General features: G+C 42.3%; 2 protein-coding genes and 1 pseudogene across 2 annotated transcripts; all 3 read right to left on the bottom strand.

Moving 5' to 3' along the window:
• Positions 1-7,147: 7,147 nt before the first annotated feature.
• On the bottom strand, positions 7,148-9,885 carry LOC115147783 (GTPase IMAP family member 7-like). The gene is made up of 3 exons (XM_029690078.1): positions 9,706-9,885; positions 8,257-8,346; positions 7,148-8,155 (listed from the first exon to the last, which is right to left on the bottom strand). Exons 2-3 carry the CDS (start codon positions 8,336-8,338, stop codon positions 7,374-7,376), a joined length of 864 nt encoding a protein of 287 aa, XP_029545938.1. The 5' UTR covers positions 8,339-8,346; positions 9,706-9,885; the 3' UTR covers positions 7,148-7,373.
• Positions 9,886-16,453: 6,568 nt separating this feature from the next.
• LOC115147788 (GTPase IMAP family member 7-like) lies at positions 16,454-17,901 on the bottom strand (annotated as a pseudogene).
• Positions 17,902-23,944: 6,043 nt separating this feature from the next.
• LOC115147781 (GTPase IMAP family member 7) lies at positions 23,945-26,655 on the bottom strand. The gene is made up of 3 exons (XM_029690076.1): positions 26,542-26,655; positions 25,052-25,141; positions 23,945-24,952 (listed from the first exon to the last, which is right to left on the bottom strand). Exons 2-3 carry the CDS (start codon positions 25,131-25,133, stop codon positions 24,171-24,173), a joined length of 864 nt encoding a protein of 287 aa, XP_029545936.1. The 5' UTR covers positions 25,134-25,141; positions 26,542-26,655; the 3' UTR covers positions 23,945-24,170.
• Between the last annotated feature and the right edge of the window lie 370 nt (positions 26,656-27,025).

Here is a 27,025-nt window from a genome sequence, read left to right as displayed (position 1 = left end):
TGCACTAACCAAGGTACAGTATACTGCACTATCTCTGCACTAAACAAGTAACAGTATACTGCACAAACCAATATACAGTATACTGCACTAAACAATATACAGTATACTGCACTATCTCTGCACTAAACAAGGTAAATGTTTTCAGGTAAAATCTTACCATGTTTCTCCTTTCACTGTTTCTACAATATTAAAACGTGTATAAATACAAACCAAACTGTAATCATATGATTATTTACGCATAAATATTATCAGACATGTTATCAATAAAATGTCTACTTAATATTGTGCTACAGTTACTTCAAATACTGTAGAGAAGATTGTTGTACAACATTTAATTTGTAAGGTAGTTAAGTTGAATTACTCACTTTTAGTGTGTTTTCACCAGATCTGTATATTGTTGTCCCCTGTTGTCACAGAGAGCTTAAGCAGTGGGCCTGCTGGGTTTTGCATAGCCACATGCCTCAGGTGGGTGGATATTTACCCTCAACGACCAATGGAATGGTCTAAAAACTCATGCAAAACTAAAGTGCTGCACCTTAAAATACCATTGTGCTGCAGCTTACATTCTGTTAAGTTTCATTTTCCCAGCACGTACTCAATTCTAGCCAATGAGAGATTGTTGCTAGGCAAACATTATTCTATTCAGAATAGGCAAAATCTGAATTTTGATTGGGTATCGCTGTTCAAACCTTGGCTGCTTGCCAGAATCATAAGATAGGCCACATCTTTGGATAAAATGAAATGTGTGAATACATAGAAGTCTACTTCTGGGGGAAAAAAATAGGTTAAAAATGAAATAACAAATTAAACTGCGTTTGAAATGTAACTGTATACTGTAGTTGTAACTTTATAGTTGCCCAACCTGGTCCCAGATCTGTTTCTGCTCTTTCCAACTCCATAGAATACCACAGTATGAGTCATAATACCCATAAAACCTAGCTGTCAAAACAGGGAAATGGTTCCAATCATTTTTCCACCATTCATTTTTTCACACAGAGGATTTTAGAAGCACTTAAATGGTAACACTATATGGTCATAACCATGTCATAATATGTCTTAACAGCTGACATAACTTGTCATAACCTGTCATAAAATGGTCATAACACTGTCATGACACATATATTTAGACCTGTTGTGACATATCTTGCATTATTTTATGGCAGGTTATGACACCTACATAAGAGTCAAAACCCACAGAACCTACCACACAAAGCAAAACATTCCATTACAACATAGCCTATATCATTTTCTGAAATTGACCTTTGACCATTAAATTATCATTGTAATTGCGCACACATTGATGTCATACATGCACCTACCCCAATGCTCTGTTTCTTATGACTGGGATGAATGCAGAATTTTGTCATGAGGCTGAGAGAAACAGTCATGTTTTTTCCCCTCATATATTTAAATTTAACTTGTAGAAAATGCACTTTATGACACTATCAAGAAGCATTATGACCACCCTAATCATATAAGCCAGATAGGCCTATCATGCGCTTATGTCAGTCATCAGTCAAAAAGAGGCTGTCTTGTCCTGCTCCTGAAATCTGCTCCTGCATTCATCCCAGTCATCAGCACAGAGCATTGGGGTAGGTGCATGTATGACATCAATGTGTGCACAATTACAATGATAATGTAATGGTCAAAGATCAATTTCAGAAAATGATATAGGCTATGTTGTAATGGAATGTTTTGCTTTGTGTGGTAGGTTCTGTGGGTTTTGACTCTTATGTAGGAGTCATAACCAGCCATAAAATAATGCAAGATATGTCACAACAGGTCTAAATATATGTGTCATGACAGTGTTATGACCATATTATGACAGGTTATGACATGTTATGTCAGCTGTTATGACATAGTTATGACTGTGTAAAAATATCTGTAAAATATATACAAATATGCATCTGTCATATGTGAATAACTAATTCCATGAAACGCCAATATTTTGATAAACTGTTCTGTAAAGTCTCACCATTGAGTGTCTTACCACAATAAAACAAAACAACAACATTTTGCCTTGAAGCAATGTGTTGAAAAACAGATTCTCGTAATTGCTGTGTGTGTGTCCTTCAGGACTTCCAACCTCTTATTCTTCCACATCTTTATATGCCAGGGTCTTTCAGTCTTTTATTAAAGGCATTGAACCATGAAAATACCCCGTTAAAACAGCTGTAACAGGATCTACTACTGGTGCTGCTACCACCGTCTGAACTACTACTGGTGCTTGCTACCACCGTCTGAACTAACTACTGGTGCTGCTACCACCGTGCTGAACTACTACTGGAGCGTGCTACCACCGTCTGAACTACTACTGGAGCTGCTACCCACCGTCTGAACTACTACTGGAGCTGCTACCACCGTCTGAACTACTACTGGTGCTGCTACCATACCACCGTCTGAACTACTACTGGTGCTGCTACCACCGTCTGAAACTACTACTGGTGCTGCTACCACCGTCTGAACTACTACTGGAGCTGCTACCACACCGTCTGAAACTACTACTGGTGCTGCTACCACCGTCTGAACTACTACTGTGCTGCTTACCACCGTCTGAACTACTACTGGAGCTGCTACCACCGTCTGAACTACTACTGAGCTGCTACCACCGTCTGAACTACTACGTGGCTGCTTACCACCGTCTGAACTACTACTGGAGCTGCTACCACCTGTCTGAACTACTACTGGTGCTGCTACCACCGTCTGAACTACTACTGGTGCTGCTAACCACCACAGTCTGAACACTACTGGTGCTGCTACCACCGTCTGAACTACTACTGAGCTGCTACCACCGTCTGAACTACTACTGGTGCTGCTACCACCGTCTGAACTACTACTGGAGCTGCTACCACCGTCTGAACTACTACTGGGAGCTGCTACCCACCGTCTGAACTACTACTGGTGCTGCTACCACCGGCTATACTATGGCTGCACACCCGTCTGAACTAGCTACTGGCTGCTCACCACCGTCTGAACTACTACTGGAGCTGCTACAACCAGTCCTGAACTACTACTGGAGCTGCTACCACGTCTGAACTACTACTGGAGCTGCTTACCACCGTCTGAACTACTACTGGAGCTGCTACCCACCGTCTGAACATACTACTGGAGCTGCTACCACCGTCTGAACTACTACTGGTGCTGCTTCACCGTCTGAACTACTACTGGTGCTGCTACCACCGTCTGACTACTACTGGAGCTGCTACCACCGTCTGAACTACTACTGGAGCTGCTACTCCTGGAGCTGCTACCACCGTCTGAACTACTACTGGTGCTGCTACCACCGTCTGAAACTACTACTGGAGCTGCTACCACCGTCTGAACTTACTACTGGTGCTGCTACCACCGTCTGAACTACTACTGGAGCTGCTACCACCGTCTGAAACTACTACTGGAGCTGCTACCACCGTCTGAACTACTACTGGAGCTGCTACCACCGTCTGAACTACTACTGGAGCTGCTACCACCGTCTGAACTACTACTGTGCTGCTACCACCGTCTGAACTACTACTGGAGCTGCTACCACCGTCTGAAACTACTACTGGGTGAACCGTTGAACTACTGGTGCTGCTTCACCGTCTGAACTACTACTGGTGCTGCTACCACCGTCTGAACTACCTACGGTGCTGCTACCCACCGTCTGAACTACTACTGGTGCTGCTACCAACCGTCTGAACTACTACTGGTGCTGCTAACCACCGTCTGAACTACTACTGGAGCTGCTACCACCGTCTGAACTACTACTGTGCTGCTACCACCGTCTGAACTACTACTGGAGCTGCTACCAACCGTCTGATACTACTACTGGACGTGCCTTACCACCGTCTGAACTACTACTGGAGCTGCTACTCCTGGAGCTGCTACCACCGTCTGAACTACTACTGGTGCTGCTACCACCGTCTGAACTACTACTGGTGCTGCTTCACCGTCAGAACTACTACTGGTGCTGCTACCACCGTTCTGAACTACTACTGTTGCTGCTTCACCGTCTGAACTACTACTGGTGCTGCTACCACCGTCTGAAACTACTACTGGAGCTGCTACCACCGTCTGAACTACTACTGGAGCTGCTACTCCTGGAGCTGCTACCACCGTCTGAACTACTACTGGTGCTGCTACCACCGTCTGAACTACTACTGGTGCTGCTTCACCGTCAGAACTACTACTGGTGCTGCTACCACCGTCTGAACTACTACTGGTGCTGCTACCACCGTCTGAAACTACTACTGGAGCTGCTACCCACCGTCTGAAACTACTACTGGTGCTGCTACCACCGTCCTGAACTACTACTGGAGCTGCTACCACCGTCTGAACTACTACTGAGCTGCTACCACCGTCTGAACTACTACTGGAGCTGCTACCACCGTCTGAACTACTACTGGTGCTGCTACCACCGTCTGTACTACTACTGGAGCTGCTACCACCGTCGGAACTACTACTGGAGCTGCTACCACCGTCTGAACTACTACTGGAGCTGCTACCCACCGTCTGAACTACTACTGGTGCTTGCTACCACCGTCTGAACTACTACTGGTGCTGCTACCACCGTCTGAACTACTACTGGTGCTGCTACCACCGTCTGAACTACTACTGGAGCTGCCTACCCACCGTCTGAACTACTACTGGAGCTGCTACCCACCGTCTGAACTACTACTGGAGCTGCTACCACCGTCTGAACTACTACTGGAGCTGCTACCACCGTCTGAACTACTACTGGAGCTGCTACCACCGTCTGAACTACTACTGGAGCTGCTACCCACCGTCTGAACTACTACTGGTGCTGCTACCACCGTCTGAACTACTACTGGAGCTGCTACCACTGTCTGAACTACTACTGGAGCTGCTACCACCGTCTGAACTACTACTGGAGCTGCTACCACCGTCTGAACTACTACTGGAGCTGCTACCACCGTCTGAACTACTGCTGTTGCTGTCAATACGCCATCTTAAATCTGCTTCTTCTTGACTTTATATTTCAACTCATTCTGTTCCTGTTCGTTCCTACACCATCCCCCACTAAATACAACACACTACCATTTAATATATACTATATATCCCCACTAAATGCACACACTACCATTTAATACATACTGTCATGACGTCGCCCTGTTGGCGGAGGTTTATGACCCCCCCCCCATAAATACCTTTCCCCCTTTTTCTCTCCACTCTACAGAATGGACTCTTGGAAAGCCCTTTGGTAACATAGAGTATGGTAACATCAAAAGGTTGGGAACCTAACAATATTTCGGTAATCCAACCAGTTGAAAGTGTCCGTTGGTACTTAAAAAATGTGATGTCAGATCAGTTGTCGTCTGAGACATTATTACTGATGATAGGACAACATAAACTGTATCTTGGAAAGTCTACACATTCTAGTTATCAGATTCACATGGAATTGTTGTGCAATTTAAATTTTTAAATATGAAACTATTTGTGAAAAGATTAAATGTAATTTTAGCTTCTAAATGAAAGAATTGTTTTCATAAAAGAACTATGCTCACACAGTGGCCCCGCCCAAGTGAACAGGCATTGGTTGTGAACTATGAAACATGCCCTTCTCTCCCTCATTACAAATGCCCATTGACGAAAGTCAACCTCTTATAGTCCCGATGACGTGAGGACTGCTGTCCATACTTTAAAAAGGGAGAATTTCAATGTGGAGGTGACGATCGACACGCTGAAGGGATGAATTTCGACTATACCAGCCAGAATATAGCATGAGCTTATGGTATAGCAACTTGGTATGAACTTTGAACTCTTATTCACTAAAGAAGTGATACATACTGGCCGTCAAGTTATCAGCAGCAGCTGTGGACGTGCGTGGCCTGGGAAGGGACGGAGAATCTCTTCGGAACGACAGGGTACTACATCGTATCTGTTCTACCACCGAACGACAGGGTACTACATCGTATCTGTTCTACCACCGAACGACAGGGTACTACATCGTATCTGTTCTACTACCAGATGAACGACTACAACGTATCTGCCCAGAAATACTCTTCAAAGGACAAGGGAGATCTCTGCTGGGCAACCCAGCCTTCCATCTTCGACCAATCTATCGAAGCGCAGCTCAGAGTAAATATATTTCTTGAATTTCCTTTTCCGAATGTGCGGTTATTTAGAATGCTTAAGATTCTGTACTTATGATAGCATAGCTTCATAAGGTCTGATAGAGACCCAATCCTTTGTTTCTCAGTCTTCCCGCACTTTCATTGAAACCCAACCCCCTTTCTTTGTGTAACCAGCCGTCATATCAGTTCCGTCCACTAGGGACGTTTCCTTTTATGACATAATTAGTAATCAACGTATGATCCATCCTGTATATATGTAACTCTGTGTGACTATTTAGGTATTTGTAAATAAATAATTAAACCAAATTTTGTATTGCAGATTCAACTTGTTAGCCAGGGTTCGTGAAGATAACCAAGAATTTTACGACTTTCAGATGAGACTGAATAAGGTGATGATTAATAATTGACTGCTATTGATATAAAAGATTACCAGGTCTTTAAGAGTTTATTAGGAAGACAACAGCTCTATAAACATTATTCTGTGGTGCCCTGACTTCCTAGTTAATTACATTTACATGATTAGTTTAATCAGGTAATATTAATTACAGAGAATTGATTTTATAAAATAGCATGTCATATCATTTAATCCATAGTAAAGACACGACAATACTATATATCCACACTAAATACATGTACTAAGATAATGTAACGGCTGTCGTAGTAATGAAACCAAGGTGCAGCGGAGGATGTGTATTCATTTTGAATATTTAATAAAATGAACCACTATAAACAAAACACTAAACAGCAACGACAGCAAACAGTCCTGTCTGGTCAAAAATGAACGTAACAGAAAACACTAGACAGAAACAATCACCCACAAAAACCCAAAGGAAAAACAGGCTACTTATGTGTGACTCCCAATCAGCAACAACAAACTACAGCTGTGCCTGATTGGAAGCCACACGGCCAAAATCAACTAAACAAACCAACCTAGAAAAAAGAACATAGAACGCCCACCCAATGTAACACCCTGGCCTAACAAAAATAACGAACAAAAAAAACCCTTTCTATGGCCAGGGCGTTACAGATAAACATGGTCAACACCTGGGCTGCTTTCAAAACGGTCATGATTTGAGTTGAGGAACAATGTAACTATAGGTGATGAAAGGGTGATTGTGTACAGTGCAGCAAGAGTGTTTTGTTAACATTTTCCACGTTCACACCCTGCTAGGGCCATCCTGCCATGCGGCCAGCATATCTATAACATTGCAAATGGTTTTGAAAGAACTGTTATATCATTCAGTAAGTACCGTTGCCATATGTAGCGAAAAGTTAAGACCAACTGAACGCACACCCGGTGTTTTAAAAGCCTAGCATATGCATAGTGCATTCAAACCCTTGGCTGAAGCCTGCAGCTACACCTGCTGCCACCAATACTGGTGAAGCAGACAACATCCCTATTCCTGCTGCGGCTAGACCGCCATACGCTGCCAGTTTACAGTAATACGTAATATCGCTGATCTTTCTCTGAGCCTCCTCATAGTCAGCACTGGTGTAGTGTTCTCCTCCATTGTCCTCCGCCACCATCTCCTTGATCTTCTCCAGCAGCTCTGTAACCTGAGTCTTGTCTTCTCTCTTGTCATTGATTAGGGAGTGATATCTGCCCCCACACATATTGATGAGTCTCCGTAGATCTTTGCTCTGAGCAAGAAACCCTTTGACTGTTTTTCCCTTCAGTTGATCCCCATGTGTGAACAGCAAGATGGTGTACATTGACGCATCTTCTCCAAAGTTCTCCTGGATCCACTTCACAGTGTTCTGCTCCTCCTCTGTGAACCTCACCCCCAGTCTGATCACCAGCAGGAAGGCGTGGGGTCCTGGGACTGACATGTAGATGGCCTTCTCTATTTGTCTTTTTATCTCTTCTTTAGACATTGTTGTGTCATAGAGCCCCGGGGTGTCGATGACATCAATCATCCTCCCATCCACCATTCCACTCTGTTTCTCACTCTGAGCAGTCACAGACACTGGAGATTCCTTCACCTCAAACACGTTTTTACCCAGGATGGTGTTCCCTGTTGTACTCTTCCCTGCTCCAGTCCTTCCCACCAGAACTATCCTCAGGTCAGAAGGCTGCCCTGAAACTGGAAACAGACAAGAAGTGCTTGAGTTGATCGTTTTCAGTAGCCATTTATCAAGACACTATGTGTGTGTTCATGTACAGTACGTGCGTGTGTGTGTGTACCTTGGCATTGACCAGTGAAGTCTTGCTGACACAGTGTCAACAGTAACATAATCTTCAGAGTCCCTCCTCTTCCTTGTTCCATTTCTACTACTGCAGCCAATCAAAAACATGGAAACAGATGATGACCTCATTACAAATTATAAAGTTCACATTTCTTCAGCGACTCATCCAAAGCGTTTGGCCAAGTTCCAACATTCACAGATGAGGAAAGACTAAATTATTTATTTATTTATTTGACTTCTAAACAATAAAAACTATAAAACTATAAACCATAAAAAGAGTAATGATGTGCTGTACAACTGTTGTAAAACACAGTACATTCCCTAAGATAGGGCGTACATAACGTAGTCACATATGGCATGTCAAATGACATTCTAAACATGGCTATTATTCTACCGTTGCCTGGCTGCTACTGTCAAGACCAGATAGACCAGTTAGAGGTTGTGTTCCCATTAACATCAAATATCACATCTACTGGGTAGACAGACAGGAAAAGTTCAAACAATAATTAAGTGGAATCGGTATAACTGAAACCAGTGAATAATGAGTAAATTGGGAGGTGTCAGAACACAAAAGGTGCATTCCTCTGCTCAGACGTTGCTGATGCCAGATCTTACAACGCCAGGACAGGTATTTTACATGTCAGCTAACCACATCATGTGTTTTAGCAATCTGTCAGTCAACCATTGGTTGATGCATGCAACGTCTAAGCAGTGTGACCTTAGTCAGTACTGACAAAAACCTGCAGGTGTGTCCCTCACAGCAACAACCTGCTAGAAGATGGCTGTTGACCCAAGGTACAGTATACTGCACTATCTCTGAACTAACCAAGGTACAGTATACTGCACTATCTCTGCACTAACCAAGGTACAGTATTCTGCACTAACCAAGGTACAGTATGCTGCACTATCTCTGCACTAACCAAGGTACAGTATACTGCACTATCTCTGCACTAACCAAGGTACAGTATACTGCACTATCTCTGCACTAAACAAGATACAGTATACTGCACTATCTCTGAACTAACCAAGGTACAGTATACTGCACTATCTCTGCACTAACCAAGGTACAGTATACTGCACTATCTCTGCACTAACCAAGGTACAGTATACTGCACTATCTCTGCACTAAACAAGTAACAGTATACTGCACTAAACAATATACAGTATACTGCACTAAACAATATACAGTATACTGCACTATCTCTGCACTAAACAAGGTAAATGTTTCAGGTAAAAATCTTACCATGTTTCTCCTTTCACTGTTCTACAATATTAAAACGTGTATAAATACAAACAAACTGTAATCATATGATTATTTACGCATAAATATTATCAGACATGTTATCAATAAAATGTCTACTTAATATTGTGCTACAGTTATTCAAATACTGTAGAGAAGATTGTTGTACAACATTTAATTTGTAAGGTAGTTAAGTTGAATACTCACTTTTAGTGTGTTTTCACAGATCTGTATATTGTTGTCCCCTGTTGTCACAGAGAGCTTAAGCAGTGGGCCTGCTGGTTTTGCATAGCCACATGCCTCAGGTGGGTGGATATTTACCTCAACGACCAATGGAATGGTCTAAAACTCATGCAAAACTAAAGTGCTGCACCTTAAAATACCATTGTGCTGCAGCTTACATTCTGTTAAGTTTCATTTTCCCAGCACGTACTCAATTCTAGCCAATGAGAGATTGTTGCTAGGCAAACATTATTCTATTCAGAATAGGCAAAATCTGAATTTTGATTGGGTATCGCTGTTCAACCTTGGCTGCTTGCCAGAATCATAAGATAGGCCACATCTTTGGATAAAATGAAATGTGTTGAATACATAGAAGTCTACTTCTGGGGGAAAAAAATAGGTTAAAAATGAAATAACAAATTAAACTGCGTTTGAAATGTAACTGTATACTGTAGTTGTAACTTTATAGTTGCCCAACCTGGTCCCAGATCTGTTTCTGCTCTTTCCAACTCCATAGAATACCACAGTATGAGTCATTATACCCATAAAAGCTAGCTGTCAAACAGGGAAATGGTTCCAATCATTTTTCCACCATTCATTTTTTCACACAGAGGATTTTAGAAGCACTTAAATGGTAACACTATATGGTCATAACCATGTCATAATATGTCTTAACAGCTGACATAACTTGTCATAACCTGTCATAATATGGTCATAACACTGTCATGACACATATAGTTAGACCTGTTGTGACATATCTTGCATTATTTTATGGCAGGTTATGACACCTACATAAGAGTCAAAACCCACAGAACCTACCACACAAAGCAAAACATTCCATTACAACATAGCCTATATCATTTTCTGAAATTGACCTTTGACCATTAAATTATCATTGTAATTGCGCACACATTGATGTCATACATGCACCTACCCCAATGCTCTGTTTCTTATGACTGGGATGAATGCAGAATTTTGTCATGAGGCTGAGAGAAACAGTCATGTTTTTTCCCCTCATATTTAAATTTAACTTGTAGAAAATGCACTTTATGACACTATCAAGAAGCATTATGACCACCCTAATCATATAAGCCAGATAGGCCTATCATGCGCTTATGTCAGTCATCAGTCAAAAAGAGGCTGTCTTGTCCTGCTCCTGAAATCTGCTCCTGCATTCATCCCAGTCATCAGCAACAGAGCATTGGGGTAGGTGCATGTATGACATCAATGTGTGCACAATTACAATGATAATTTAATGGTCAAAGGTCAATTTCAGAAAATGATATAGGCTATGTTGTAATGGAATGTTTTGCTTTGTGTGGTAGGTTCTGTGGGTTTTGACTCTTATGTAGGTGTCATAACCTGCCATAAAATAATGCAAGATATGTCACAACAGGTCTAAATATATGTGTCATGACAGTGTTATGACCATATTATGACAGGTTATGACATGTTATGTCAGCTGTTTTGACATAGTTATGACTGTGTAAAATATCTGTAAAATATATAAAAAATATGCATCTGTCATATGTGAATAACTAATTCCATGAAACGCCAATATTTTGATAAACTGTTCTGTAAAAGTCTCACCATTGAGTGTCTTACCACAATAAAACAAAACAACAACATTTTGCCTTGAAGCAATGTGTTGAAAAACAGATTCTCGTAATTTGCTGTGTGTGTGTCCTTCAGGACTTCCAACCTCTTATCTTCCACATCTTTATATGCCAGGGTCTTTCAGTCTTTTATTAAAGGCATTGAACCATGAAAATACCCCGTTAAAACAGCTGTAACAGGATCTACTACTGGTGCTGCTACCACCGTCTGAACTACTACTGGAGCTGCTACCACCGTCTGAACTACTACTGGAGCTGCTACCACCGTCTGAACTACTACTGGTGCTGCTACCACCGTCTGAACTACTACTGGTGCTGCTACCACCGGTCTGAACTACTACTGGAGCTGCTACCACCGTCTGAACTACTACTGGAGCTGCTACCACCGTCTGAACTACTACTGGTGCTGCTACCACCGTCTGAACTACTACTGGAGCTGCTACCACCGTCTGAACTACTACTGGTGCTGCTACCACCGTCTGAACTACTACTGGAGCTGCTACCACCGTCTGAACTACTACTGGAGCTGCTACCACCGTCTGAACTACTACTGGAGCTGCTACCACCGTCTGAACTACTACTGGTGCTGCTACCACCGTCTGAACTACTACTGGAGCTGCTACCACCGTCTGAACTACTACTGGTGCTGCTACCACCGTCTGAACTACTACTGGAGCTGCTACCACCGTCTGAACTACTACTGGTGCTGCTACCACCGTCTGAACTACTACTGGTGCTGCTACCACCGTCTGAACTACTACTGGAGCTGCTACCACCGTCTGAACTACTACTGGTGCTGCTACCACCGTCTGAACTACTACTGGAGCTGCTACCACCGTCTGAACTACTACTGGAGCTGCTACCACCGTCTGAACTACTACTGGAGCTGCTACCACCGTCTGAACTACTACTGGAGCTGCTACCACCGTCTGAACTACTACTGGAGCTGCTACCACCGTCTGAACTACTACTGGAGCTGCTACCACCGTCTGAACTACTACTGGAGCTGCTACCACCGTCTGAACTACTACTGGAGCTGCTACCACCGTCTGAACTACTACTGGAGCTGCTACCACCGTCTGAACTACTACTGGAGCTGCTACCACCGTCTGAACTACTACTGGAGCTGCTACCACCGTCTGAACTACTACTGGTGCTGCTACCACCGTCTGAACTACTACTGGTGCTGCTACCACCGTCTGAACTACTACTGGAGCTGCTACCACCGTCTGAACTACTACTGGAGCTGCTACCACCGTCTGAACTACTACTGGAGCTGCTACCACCGTCTGAACTACTACTGGAGCTGCTACCACCGTCTGAACTACTACTGGTGCTGCTACCACCGTCTGAACTACTACTGGTGCTGCTACCACCGTCTGAACTACTACTGGAGCTGCTACCACCGTCTGAACTACTACTGGAGCTGCTACCACCGTCTGAACAACTGCTGTTGCTGTCAATACGCCATCTTAAATCTGCTTCTTCTTGACTTTATATTTCAACTCATTCTGTTTCCTGTTCGTTCCTACACCATCCCCACTAAATACACACACTACCATTTTAATATATACTATATATCCCCACTAAATGCACACACTACCATTTAATACATACTGTCATGACGTCGCCCTGTTGGCGGAGGTTTATGACCCCCCCCATAAATACCTTTCCCCCTTTTTCTCTCCACTCTACAGAATGGACTCTTGGAAAGCCCTTTGGTAACATAGAGTATGGTAACATCAAAAGGTGGGGAACCTAACAATATTTCGGTAATCCAACCAGTTGAAAGTGTCCGTTGGTACTTAAAAAATGTGATGTCAGATCAGTTGTCGTCTGAGACATTATTACTGATGATAGGACAACATAAACTGTATCTTGGAAAGTCTACACATTCTAGTTATCAGATTCACATGGAATTGTTGTGCAATTTAAATGTTTAAATATGAAACTATTTGTGAAAAGATTAAATGTAATTTTAGCTTCTAAATGAAAGAATTGTTTTCATAAAAGAACTATGCTCACACAGTGGCCCCGCCCAAGTGAACAGGCATTGGTTGTGAACTATGAAACATGCCCTTCTCTCCCTCATTACAAATGCCCATTGACGAAAGTCAACCTCTTATAGTCCCGATGACGTGAGGACTGCTGTCCATACTTTAAAAAGGGAGAATTTCAATGTGGAGGTGACGATCGACACGCTGAAGGGATGAATTTCGACTATACCAGCCAGAATATAGCATGAGCTTATGGTATAGCAACTTGGTATGAACTTTGAACTCTTATTCACTAAAGAAGTGATACATACTGGCCGTCAAGTTATCAGCAGCAGCTGTGGACGTGCGTGGCCTGGGAAGGGACGGAGAATCTCTTCGGAACGACAGGGTACTACATCGTATCTGTTCTACCACCGAACGACAGGGTACTACATCGTATCTGTTCTACCACCGAACGACAGGGTACTACATCGTATCCGTTCTACCACGAACGACAGGGTACTACATCGTATCTGTTCTACCACCGAACGACAGGGTACTACATCGTATCTGTTCTACCACCGAACGACAGTGTACTACATCGTATCTGTTCTACCACCGAACGACAGGGTACTACATCGTATCTGTTCTACCACCGAACGACAGGGTACTACATCGTATCTGTTCTACCACCGAACGACAGGGTACTACATCGTATCTGTTCTACCACCGAACGACAGGGTACTACATCGTATCTGTTCTACCACCGACGACAGGGTACTACATCGTATCTGTTCTACCACCGAACGACAGGGTACTACATCGTATCTGTTCTACCACCGAACGACAGGGTACTACATCGTATCTGTTCTACCACCGAACGACAGGGTACTACATCGTATCTGTTCTACCACCGAACGACAGGGTACTACATCGTATCTGTTCTACCACCGAACGACAGGGTACTACATCGTATCTGTTCTACCACCGAACGACAGGGTACTACATCGTATCTGTTCTACCACCGAACGACAGGGTACTACATCGTATCTGTTCTACCACCGAACGACAGGGTACTACATCGTATCCGTTCTACCACCGAACGACAGGGTACTACATCGTATCCGTTCTACCACCGAACGACAGGGTACTACATCGTATCCGTTCTACCACCGAACGACAGAGTACTACATCGTATCCGTTCTACCACCGAACGACAGGAGTACTACATCGTATCCTGTTCTACCACCGAACGACAGGGTACTACATCGTATCTGTTCTACCACCGAACGACAGGGTACTACATCGTATCTGTTCTACCACCGAACGACAGGGTACTACATCGTATCTGTTCTACCACCGAACGACAGGGTACTACAACGTATCTGTTCTACCACCGAACGACAGGGTACTACATCGTATCCGTTCTACCACCGAACGACAGGGTACTACATCGTATCTGTTCTACCACCGAACGACAGGGTACTACATCGTATCCGTTCTACCACCGAACGACAGGGTACTACATCGTATCTGTTCTACCACCGAACGACAGGGTACTACATCGTATCCGTTCTACCACCGAACGACAGGGTACTACATCGTATCTGTTCTACCACCGAACGACAGGGTACTACATCGTATCTGTTCTACCACCGAACGACAGGGTACTACATCGTATCTGTTCTACCACCGAACGACAGGGTACTACATCGTATCTGTTCTACCACCGAACGACAGGGTACTACATTGTATCTGTTCTACCACCGAACGACAGGGTACTACATCGTATCTGTTCTACCACCGAACGACAGGGTACTACATCGTATCTGTTCTACCACCGAACGACAGGGTACTACATCGTATCTGTTCTACCACCGAACGACAGGGTACTACATCGTATCTGTTCTACCACCGAACGACAGGGTACTACATCGTATCTGTTCTACCACCAGATGAACGACTACAACGTATCTGCCCAGAAATACTCTTCAAAGGACAAGGGAGATCTCTGCTGGGCAACCCAGCCTTCCATCTTCGACCAATCTATCGAAGCGCAGCTCAGAGTAAATATATTTCTTGAATTTTCCTTTTCCGAATGTGCGGTTATTTAGAATGCTTAAGATTCTGTACTTATGATAGCATAGCTTCATAAGGTCTGATAGAGACCCAATCCTTTTGTTTCTCAGTCTTCCCGCACTTTCATTGAAACCCAACCCCCTTTCTTTGTGTAACCAGCCGTCATATCAGTTCCGTCCACTAGGGACGTTTCCTTTTATGACATAATTAGTAATCAACGTATGATCCATCCTGTATATATGTAATTCTGTGTGACTATTTAGGTATTTTGTAAATAAATAATTAAACCAAATTTTGTATTGCAGATTCAACTTGTTAGCCAGGGTTCGTGAAGATAACCAAGAATTTTACGACTTTCAGATGAGACTGAATAAGGTGATGATTAATAATTGACTGCTATTGATATAAAAGATTACCAGGTCTTTAAGAGTTTATTAGGAAGACAACAGCTCTATAAACATTATTCTGTGGTGCCCTGACTTCCTAGTTAATTACATTTACATGATTAGTTTAATCAGGTAATATTAATTACAGAGAATTGATTTTATAAAATAGCATGTCATATCATTTAATCCATAGTAAAGACACGACAATACTATATATCCACACTAAATACATGTACTAAGATAATGTAACGGCTGTCGTAGTAATGAAACCAAGGTGCAGCGGAGGATGTGTATTCATTTTGAATATTTAATAAAATGAACCACTATAAACAAAACACTAAACAGCAACGACAGCAAACAGTCCTGTCTGGTCAAAAATGAACGTAACAGAAAACACTAGACAGAAACAATCACCCACAAAAACCCAAAGGAAAAACAGGCTACTTATGTGTGACTCCCAATCAGCAACAACAAACTACAGCTGTGCCTGATTGGAAGCCACACGGCCAAAATCAACGAAACAAACCAACCTAGAAAAAAGAACATAGAACGCCCACCCAATGTAACACCCTGGCCTAACCAAAATAACGAACAAAAAACCCCTTTCTATGGCCAGGGCGTTACAGATAAACATGGTCAACACCTGGGCTGCTTTCAAAAACGGTCATGATTTGAGTTGAGGAACAATGTAACTATAGGTGATGAAAGGGTGATTGTGTACAGTGCAGCAAGAGTGTTTTGTTAACATTTTCCACGTTCACACCCTGCTAGGGCCATCCTGCCATGCGGCCAGCATATCTATAACATTGCAAATGGTTTTGAAAGAACTGTTATATCATTCAGTAAGTACCGTTGCCATATGTAGCGAAAAGTTAAGACCAACTGAACGCACACCCGGTGTTTTAAAAGCCTAGCATATGCATAGTGCATTCAAACCCTTGGCTGAAGCCTGCAGCTACACCTGCTGCCACCAATACTGGTGAAGCAGACAACATCCCTATTCCTGCTGCGGCTAGACCGCCATACGCTGCCAGTTTACAGTAAAACGTATATTCGCTGATCTTTCTCTGAGCCTCTTCATAGTCAGCACTGGTGTAGTGTTCTCCTCCATTGTCCTCCGCCACCATCTCCTTGATCTTCTCCAGCAGCTCTGTAACCTGAGTCTTGTCTTCTCTCTTGTCATTGATTAGGGAGTGATATCTGCCCCCACACATATTGATGAGTCTCCGTAGATCTTTGCTCTGAGCAAGAAACCCTTTGACTGTTTTTCCCTTCAGTTGATCCCCATGTGTGAACAGCAAGATGGTGTACATTGACGCATCTTCTCCAAAGTTCTCCTGGATCCACTTCACAGTGTTCCTCTCCTCCTCTGTGAACCTCCCCAGTCTGATCACCAGCAGGAAGGCGTGGGGTCCTGGGACTGACATGTAGATGGCCTTCTCTATTTGTCTTTTATCTCTTCTTTAGACATTGTTGTGTCATCGAGCCCCGGGGTGTCGATGACATCAATCATCCTCCCATCCACCATTCCACTCTGTTTCTCACTCTGAGCAGTCACAGACACTGGAGATTCCTTCACCTCAAACACGTTTTTACCCAGGATGGTGTTCCCTGTTGTACTCTTCCCTGCTCCAGTCCTTCCCACCAGAACTATCCTCAGGTCAGAAGGCTGCCCTGAAACTGGAAACAGACAAGAAGTGCTTGAGTTGATAGTTTTCAGTAGCCATTTATCAAGACACTATGTGTGTGTTCATGTACAGTACGTGCGTGTGTGTGTGTACCTTGGCATTGACCAGTGAAGTCTTGCTGACACAGTGTCAACAGTAACATAATCTTCAGAGTCCCTCCTCTTCCTCGTTCCATTTCTACTACTGCAGCCAATCAAAAACATGGAAACAGATGATGACCTCATTACAAATTATAAAGTTCACATTTCTTCAGCGACTCATCCAAAGCGTTTGGCCAAGTTCCAACATTCACAGATGAGGAAAGACTAAATTATTTATTTATTTATTTGACTTCTAAACAATAAAAACTATAAAACTATAAACCATAAAAAGAGTAATGATGTGCTGTACAACTGTTGTAAAACACAGTACATTCCCTAAGATAGGGCGTACATAACGTAGTCATATATGGCATGTCAAATGACATTCTAAACATGGCTATTATTCTACCGTTGCCTGGCTGCTACTGTCAAGACCAGATAGACCAGTTAGAGGTTGTGTTCCCATTAACATCAAATATCACATCTACTGGGTAGACAGACAGGAAAAGTTCAAACAATAATTAAGTGGAATCGGTATAACTGAAACCAGTGAATAATGAGTAAATTGGGAGGTGTCAGAACACAAAAGGTGCATTCCTCTGCTCAGACGTTGCTGATGCCAGATCTTACAACGCCAGGACAGGTATTTTACATGTCAGCTAACCACATCATGTGTTTTAGCAATCTGTCAGTCAACCATTGGTTGATGCATGCAACGTCTAAGCAGTGTGACCTTAGTCAGTACTGACAAAAACCTGCAGGTGTGTCCCTCACAGCAACAACCTGCTAGAAGATGGCTGTTGACCCAAGGTACAGTATACTGCACTATCTCTGAACTAACCAAGGTACAGTATACTGCACTATCTCTGCACTAACCAAGGTACAGTATTCTGCACTAAACAAGGTACAGTATGCTGCACTATCTCTGCACTAACCAAGGTACAGTATACTGCACTATCTCTGCACTAACCAAGGTACAGTATACTGCACTATCTCTGCACTAAACAAGATACAGTATACTGCACTATCTCTGAACTAACCAAGGTACAGTATACTGCACTATCTCTGCACTAACCAAGGTACAGTATACTGCACTATCTCTGCACTAACCAAGGTACAGTATACTGCACTATCTCTGCACTAAACAAGTAACAGTATACTGCACTAAACAATATACAGTATACTGCACTAAACAATATACAGTATACTGCACTATCTCTGCACTAAACAAGGTAAATGTTTCAGGTAAAAATCTTACCATGTTTCTCCTTTCACTGTTCTACAATATTAAAACGTGTATAAATACAAACAAACTGTAATCATATGATTATTTACGCATAAATATTAACAGACATGTTATCAATAAAATGTCTACTTAATATTGTGCTACAGTTATTCAAATACTGTAGAGAAGATTGTTGTACAACATTTAATTTGTAAGGTAGTTAAGTTGAATACTCACTTTTAGTGTGTTTTCACAGATCTGTATATTGTTGTCCCCTGTTGTCACAGAGAGCTTAAGCAGTGGGCCTGCTGGTTTTGCATAGCGACATGCCTCAGGTGGGTGGATATTTACCTCAACGACCAATGGAATGGTCTAAAACTCATGCAAAACTAAAGTGCTGCACCTTAAAATACCATTGTGCTGCAGCTTACATTCTGTTAAGTTTCATTTTCCCAGCACGTACTCAATTCTAGCCAATGAGAAATTGTTGCTAGGCAAACATTATTCTATTCAGAATAGGCAAAATCTGAATTTTGATTGGGTATCGCTGTTCAACCTTGGCTGCTTGCCAGAATCATAAGATAGGCCACATCTTTGGATAAAATGAAATGTGTTGAATACATAGAAGTCTACTTCTGGGGGAAAAAAATTGGTTAAAAATGAAATAACAAATTAAACTGCGTTTGAAATGTAACTGTATACTGTAGTTGTAACTTTATAGTTGCCCAACCTGGTCCCAGATCTGTTTCTGCTCTTTCCAACTCCATAGAATACCACAGTATGAGTCATTATACCCATAAAAGCTAGCTGTCAAACAGGGAAATGGTTCCAATCATTTTTCCACCATTCATTTTTTCACACAGAGGATTTTAGAAGCACTTAAATGGTAACACTATATGGTCATAACCATGTCATAATATGTCTTAACAGCTGACATAACTTGTCATAACCTGTCATAAAATGGTCATAACACTGTCATGACACATATATTTAGACCTGTTGTGACATATCTTGCATTATTTTATGGCAGGTTATGACACCTACATAAGAGTCAAAACCCACAGAACCTACCACACAAAGCAAAACATTCCATTACAACATAGCCTATATCATTTTCTGAAATTGACCTTTGACCATTAAATTATCATTGTAATTGCGCACACATTGATGTCATACATGCACCTACCCCAATGCTCTGTTTCTTATGACTGGGATGAATGCAGAATTTTGTCATGAGGCTGAGAGAAACAGTCATGTTTTTTCCCCTCATATTTAAATTTAACTTGTAGAAAATGCACTTTATGACACTATCAAGAAGCATTATGACCACCCTAATCATATAAGCCAGATAGGCCTATCATGCGCTTATGTCAGTCATCAGTCAAAAAGAGGCTGTCTTGTCCTGCTCCTGAAATCTGCTCCTGCATTCATCCCAGTCATCAGCAACAGAGCATTGGGGTAGGTGCATGTATGACATCAATGTGTGCACAATTACAATGATAATTTAATGGTCAAAGATCAATTTCAGAAAATGATATAGGCTATGTTGTAATGGAATGTTTTGCTTTGTGTGGTAGGTTCTGTGGGTTTTGACTCTTATGTAGGTGTCATAACCTGCCATAAAATAATGCAAGATATGTCACAACAGGTCTAAATATATGTGTCATGACAGTGTTATGACCATATTATGACAGGTTATGACATGTTATGTCAGCTGTTATGACATAGTTATGACTGTGTAAAATATCTGTAAAATATATACAAAATATGCATCTGTCATCTGTGAATAACTAATTCCATGAAACGCCAATATTTTGATAAACTGTTCTGTAAAAGTCTCACCATTGAGTGTCTTACCACAATAAAACAAAACAACAACATTTTGCCTTGAAGCAATGTGTTGAAAAACAGATTCTCGTAATTTGCTGTGTGTGTGTCCTTCAGGACTTCCAACCTCTTATCTTCCACATCTTTATATGCCAGGGTCTTTCAGTCTTTTATTAAAGGCATTGAACCCTGAAAATACCCCGTTAAAACAGCTGTAACAGGATCTACTACTGGTGCTGCTTCACCGTCAGAAACTACTACTGGTGCTGCTACCACCGTCTGAACTACTACTGGAGCTGCTACCACCGTCTGAACTACTACTGGTGCTGCTACCACCGTCAGAACTACTACTGGTGCTGCTACCACCGTCTGAACTACTACTGGTGCTGCTTCACCGTCAGAACTACTACTGGTGCTGCTACCACCGTCTGAACTACTACTGGAGCTGCTACCACCGTCTGAACTACTACTGGAGCTGCTACCACCGTCTGAACTACTACTGGTGCTGCTACCACCGTCTGAACTACTACTGGAACTGCTACCACCGTCTGAACTACTACTGGAGCTGCTACCACCGTCTGAACTACTACTGGTGCTGCTACCACCGTCTGAACTACTACTGGTGCTGCTACCACCGTCTGAACTACTACTGGTGCTGCTACCACCGTCTGAACAACTACTGGTGCTGCTACCACCGTCTGAACTACTACTGGTGCTGCTACCACCGTCTGAACTACTACTGGTGCTGCTACCACCGTCTGAACTACTACTGGTGCTGCTACCACCGTCTGAACTACTACTGGTGCTGCTACCACCGTCTGAACTACTACTGGTGCTGCTACCACCGTCTGAACTACTACTGGTGCTGCTACCACCGTCTGAACTACTACTGGAGCTGCTACCACCGTCTGAACTACTACTGGGTGCATGCTAACACGTCTGAACTACTACTGGTGCTGCTACCACCGTCTGAACTACTACTGGAGCTGCTACCACCGTCTGAACTACTACTGGAGCTGCTACCACCGTCTGAACTACTACTGGAGCTGCTACCACCGTCTGAACTACTACTGGAGCTGCTACCACCGTCTGAACTACTACTGGTGCTGCTACCACCGTCTGAACTACTACTGGAGCTGCTACCACCGTCTGAACAACTGCTGTTGCTGTCAATACGCCATCTTAAATCTGCTTCTTCTTGACTTTATATTTCAACTCATTCTGTTTCCTGTTCGTTCCTACACCATCCCCACTAAATACACACACTACCATTTTAATATATACTATATATCCCCACTAAATGCACACACTACCATTTAATACATACTGTCATGACGTCGCCCTGTTGGCGGAGGTTTATGACCCCCCCCATAAATACCTTTCCCCCTTTTTCTCTCCACTCTACAGAATGGACTCTTGGAAAGCCCTTTGGTAACATAGAGTATGGTAACATCAAAAGGTTGGGAACCTAACAATATTTCGGTAATCCAACCAGTTGAAAGTGTCCGTTGGTACTTAAAAAATGTGATGTCAGATCAGTTGTCGTCTGAGACATTATTACTGATGATAGGACAACATAAACTGTATCTTGGAAAGTCTACACATTCTAGTTATCAGATTCACATGGAATTGTTGTGCAATTTAAATGTTTAAATATGAAACTATTTGTGAAAAGATTAAATGTAATTTTAGCTTCTAAATGAAAGAATTGTTTTCATAAAAGAACTATGCTCACACAGTGGCCCCGCCCAAGTGAACAGGCATTGGTTGTGAACTATGAAACATGCCCTTCTCTCCCTCATTACAAATGCCCATTGACGAAAGTCAACCTCTTATAGTCCCGATGACGTGAGGACTGCTGTCCATACTTTAAAAAGGGAGAATTTCAATGTGGAGGTGACGATCGACACGCTGAAGGGATGAATTTCGACTATACCAGCCAGAATATAGCATGAGCTTATGGTATAGCAACTTGGTATGAACTTTGAACTCTTATTCACTAAAGAAGTGATACATACTGGCCGTCAAGTTATCAGCAGCAGCTGTGGACGTGCGTGGCCTGGGAAGGGACGGAGAATCTCTTCGGAACGACAGGGTACTACATCGTATCTGTTCTACCACCGAACGACAGGGTACTACATCGTATCTGTTCTACCACCAGATGAACGACTACAACGTATCTGCCCAGAAATACTCTTCAAAGGACAAGGGAGATCTCTGCTGGGCAACCAAGCCTTCCATCTTCGACCAATCTATCGAAGCGCAGCTCAGAGTAAATATATTTCTTGAATTTTCCTTTTCCGAATGTGCGGTTATTTAGAATGCTTAAGATTCTGTACTTATGATAGCATAGCTTCATAAGGTCTGATAGAGACCCAATCCTTTTGTTTCTCAGTCTTCCCGCACTTTCATTGAAACCCAACCCCCTTTCTTTGTGTAACCAGCCGTCATATCAGTTCCGTCCACTAGGGACGTTTCCTTTTATGACATAATTAGTAATCAACGTATGATCCATCCTGTATATATGTAATTCTGTGTGACTATTTAGGTATTTTGTAAATAAATAATTAAACTAAATTTTGTATTGCAGATTCAACTTGTTAGCCAGGGTTCGTGAAGATAACCAAGAATTTTACGACTTTCAGATGAGACTGAATAAGGTGATGATTAATAATTGACTGCTATTGATATAAAAGATTACCAGGTCTTTAAGAGTTTATTAGGAAGACAACAGCTCTATAAACATTATTCTGTGGTGCCCTGACTTCCTAGTTAATTACATTTACATGATTAGTTTAATCAGGTAATATTAATTACAGAGAATTGATTTTATAAAATAGCATGTCATATCATTTAATCCATAGTAAAGACACGACAATACTATATATCCACACTAAATACATGTACTAAGATAATGTAACGGCTGTCGTAGTAATGAAACCAAGGTGCAGCGGAGGATGTGTATTCATTTTGAATATTTAATAAAATGAACCACTATAAACAAAACACTAAACAGCAACGACAGCAAATAGTCCTGTCTGGTCAAAAATGAACGTAACAGAAAACACTAGACAGAAACAATCACCCACAAAAACCCAAAGGAAAAACAGGCTACTTATGTGTGACTCCCAATCAGCAACAACAAACTACAGCTGTGCCTGATTGGAAGCCACACGGCCAAAATCAACGAAACAAACCAACCTAGAAAAAAGAACATAGAACGCCCACCCAATGTAACACCCTGGCCTAACCAAAATAACGAACAAAAAACCCCTTTCTATGGCCAGGGCGTTACAGATAAACATGGTCAACACCTGGGCTGCTTTCAAAAACGGTCATGATTTGAGTTGAGGAACAATGTAACTATAGGTGATGAAAGGGTGATTGTGTACAGTGCAGCAAGAGTGTTTTGTTAACATTTTCCACGTTCACACCCTGCTAGGGCCATCCTGCCATGCGGCCAGCATATCTATAACATTGCAAATGGTTTTGAAAGAACTGTTATATCATTCAGTAAGTACCGTTGCCATATGTAGCGAAAAGTTAAGACCAACTGAACGCACACCCGGTGTTTTAAAAGCCTAGCATATGCATAGTGCATTCAAACCCTTGGCTGAAGCCTGCAGCTACACCTGCTGCCACCAATACTGGTGAAGCAGACAACATCCCTATTCCTGCTGCGGCTAGACCGCCATACGCTGCCAGTTTACAGTAATACGTAATATCGCTGATCTTTCTCTGAGCCTCCTCATAGTCAGCACTGGTGTAGTGTTCTCCTCCATTGTCCTCCGCCACCATCTCCTTGATCTTCTCCAGCAGCTCTGTAACCTGAGTCTTGTCTTCTCTCTTGTCATTGATTAGGGAGTGATATCTGCCCCCACACATATTGATGAGTCTCCGTAGATCTTTGCTCTGAGCAAGAAACCCTTTGACTGTTTTTCCCTTCAGTTGATCCCCATGTGTGAACAGCAAGATGGTGTACATTGACGCATCTTCTCCAAAGTTCTCCTGGATCCACTTCACAGTGTTCTGCTCCTCCTCTGTGAACCTCACCCCCAGTCTGATCACCAGCAGGAAGGCGTGGGGTCCTGGGACTGACATGTAGATGGCCTTCTCTATTTGTCTTTTTATCTCTTCTTTAGACATTGTTGTGTCATAGAGCCCCGGGGTGTCGATGACATCAATCATCCTCCCATCCACCATTCCACTCTGTTTCTCACTCTGAGCAGTCACAGACACTGGAGATTCCTTCACCTCGAACACGTTTTTACCCAGGATGGTGTTCCCTGTTGTACTCTTCCCTGCTCCAGTCCTTCCCACCAGAACTATCCTCAGGTCAGAAGGCTGCCCTGAAACTGGAAACAGACAAGAAGTGCTTGTTGATAGTTTTCAGTAGCCATTTATCAAGACACTATGTGTGTGTTCATGTACAGTACGTGCGTGTGTGTGTGTACCTTGGCATTGACCAGTGAAGTCTTGCTGACACAGTGTCAACAGTAACATAATCTTCAGAGTCCCTCCTCTTCCTCGTTCCATTTCTACTACTGCAGCCAATCAAAAACATGGAAACAGATGATGACCTCATTACAAATTATAAAGTTCACATTTCTTCAGCGACTCATCCAAAGCGTTTGGCCAAGTTCCAACATTCACAGATGAGGAAAGACTAAATTATTTATTTATTTATTTGACTTCTAAACAATAAAAACTATAAAACTATAAACCATAAAAAGAGTAATGATGTGCTGTACAACTGTTGTAAAACACAGTACATTCCCTAAGATAGGGCGTACATAACGTAGTCATATATGGCATGTCAAATGACATTCTAAACATGGCTATTATTCTACCGTTGCCTGGCTGCTACTGTCAAGACCAGATAGACCAGTTAGAGGTTGTGTTCCCATTAACATCAAATATCACATCTACTGGGTAGACAGACAGGAAAAGTTCAAACAATAATTAAGTGGAATCAGTATAACTGAAACCAGTGAATAATGAGTAAATTGGGAGGTGTCGGGAACACAAAAGGTGTGTTCCTCTGCTCAGACGTTGCTGACGCCAGATCTTACAACGCCAGGACAGGTATTTTACATGTCAGCTAACCACATCATGTGTTTCAGCAATCTGTCAGTCAACCATTGGTTGATGCATGCAACATCTAAGCAGTGTGACCTTAGTCAGTACTGACAAAAACCTGCAGGTGTGTCCCTCACAGCAACAACCTGCTAGAAGATGGCTGTTGACCCAAGATCAGCCTCCTTGAACACGATACAGTATACTGCACTATCTCTGCACTAAACAAGGTACAGTATACTGCACTGGCTCTGCAGTAAACAAGGTACAGTATACTGCACTATCTCTGCACTAAACAAGGTACAGTATACTGCACTATCTCTGCACTAAAACAAGGTACAGTATACTGCACTATCTCTGCACTAAACAAGGTACAGTATACTGCACTATCTCTGTACTAAAACAAGGTACAGTATACTGCACTATCTCTGCACTAAACAAGGTACAGTATACTGCACTATCTCTGCACTAAACAAGGTACAGTATACTGCACTATCTCTGCACTAAACAAGGTACAGTATACTGCACTATCTCTGCACTAAACAAGGTACAGTATACTGCACTATGTCTGCACTAAACAAGGTACAGTATACTGCACTAAACAAGCTAAATGTTTCAGGTAAAAGTTTAACCATTTTCCTCTTTCACTGTTAAACAATATGTATAAATACACACATATAGCAGAATGTGATTTTTAACAGCTACATTATTTACTGTTTTGACATAATGATGATTATTTATGCATAAATGTTAACAGACCTGGTATCAATAAAATGTCTACTTAATATTGTGCTACAGTTATTAAAATACTGTAGAGAAGATTGTTGTACAACATTTAATTAGTAAGGTAGTTAAGTTGAATACTCACTTTTAGTGTGGTTTCACAGATCTGTTAATTGTTGTCCCCTGTTGTCACAGAGAGCTGAAGCAGTGGGCCTGCTGGTTTTGCATAGCCACATGCCCCAGGTGGGTGGAGATTTACCTTAAGGACCAATGGAATGGTCTAAAACTCATGCGAAACTAAAGTGCCCAATGTGCTGCCCCTTACATTCTGTTAAGTTTCATTTTCCCAGCAACTAGTCATTTCTAGCCAATGAGAGAGTGCTGCTAGGCAAATATTATTCTACTCAGGACTGAATTCTGATTGGATGTTGCTTTTTTACTTTAATCTTGGCTACTTGCCAGAATCAGAAGATAGGCCACATCTTTGGGTAAGATGAAATGTGTTGGACACATGGGACACAAAAAAAGGCAAAAAATGTAATAACATAAAACTGCATTTTCAAATGTAACTTTATACTTGCCTAGCCTGGTCCCAGATCTGTTTGTTCTCTTTCCAGCTCCATAGAGTA

The sequence above is a fragment of the Salmo trutta genome, chromosome 14, assembly GCF_901001165.1.
Source record: "Salmo trutta chromosome 14, fSalTru1.1, whole genome shotgun sequence".
Lineage (NCBI taxonomy): Eukaryota > Metazoa > Chordata > Actinopteri > Salmoniformes > Salmonidae > Salmo > Salmo trutta.
This window is presented reverse-complemented; position numbering and strand designations above follow the sequence as displayed.

What these genes read in the sequence shown, in the direction of transcription:
- LOC115147783 (XM_029690078.1), bottom strand. Translation starts at nt 8,338, where the DNA reads ATGGAACAAGGAAGAGGAGGGACTCTGAAGATTATGTTACTGTTGACA. An exon ending in CTTCACTGGTCAATGCCAAG is followed by an intron (nt 8,156 to 8,256) that starts GTACACACACAC and finishes GTCTGTTTCCAG; the next exon opens with TTTCAGGGCAGCCTTCTGAC.
- LOC115147781 (XM_029690076.1), bottom strand. Translation starts at nt 25,133, where the DNA reads ATGGAACGAGGAAGAGGAGGGACTCTGAAGATTATGTTACTGTTGACA. An exon ending in CTTCACTGGTCAATGCCAAG is followed by an intron (nt 24,953 to 25,051) that starts GTACACACACAC and finishes GTCTGTTTCCAG; the next exon opens with TTTCAGGGCAGCCTTCTGAC.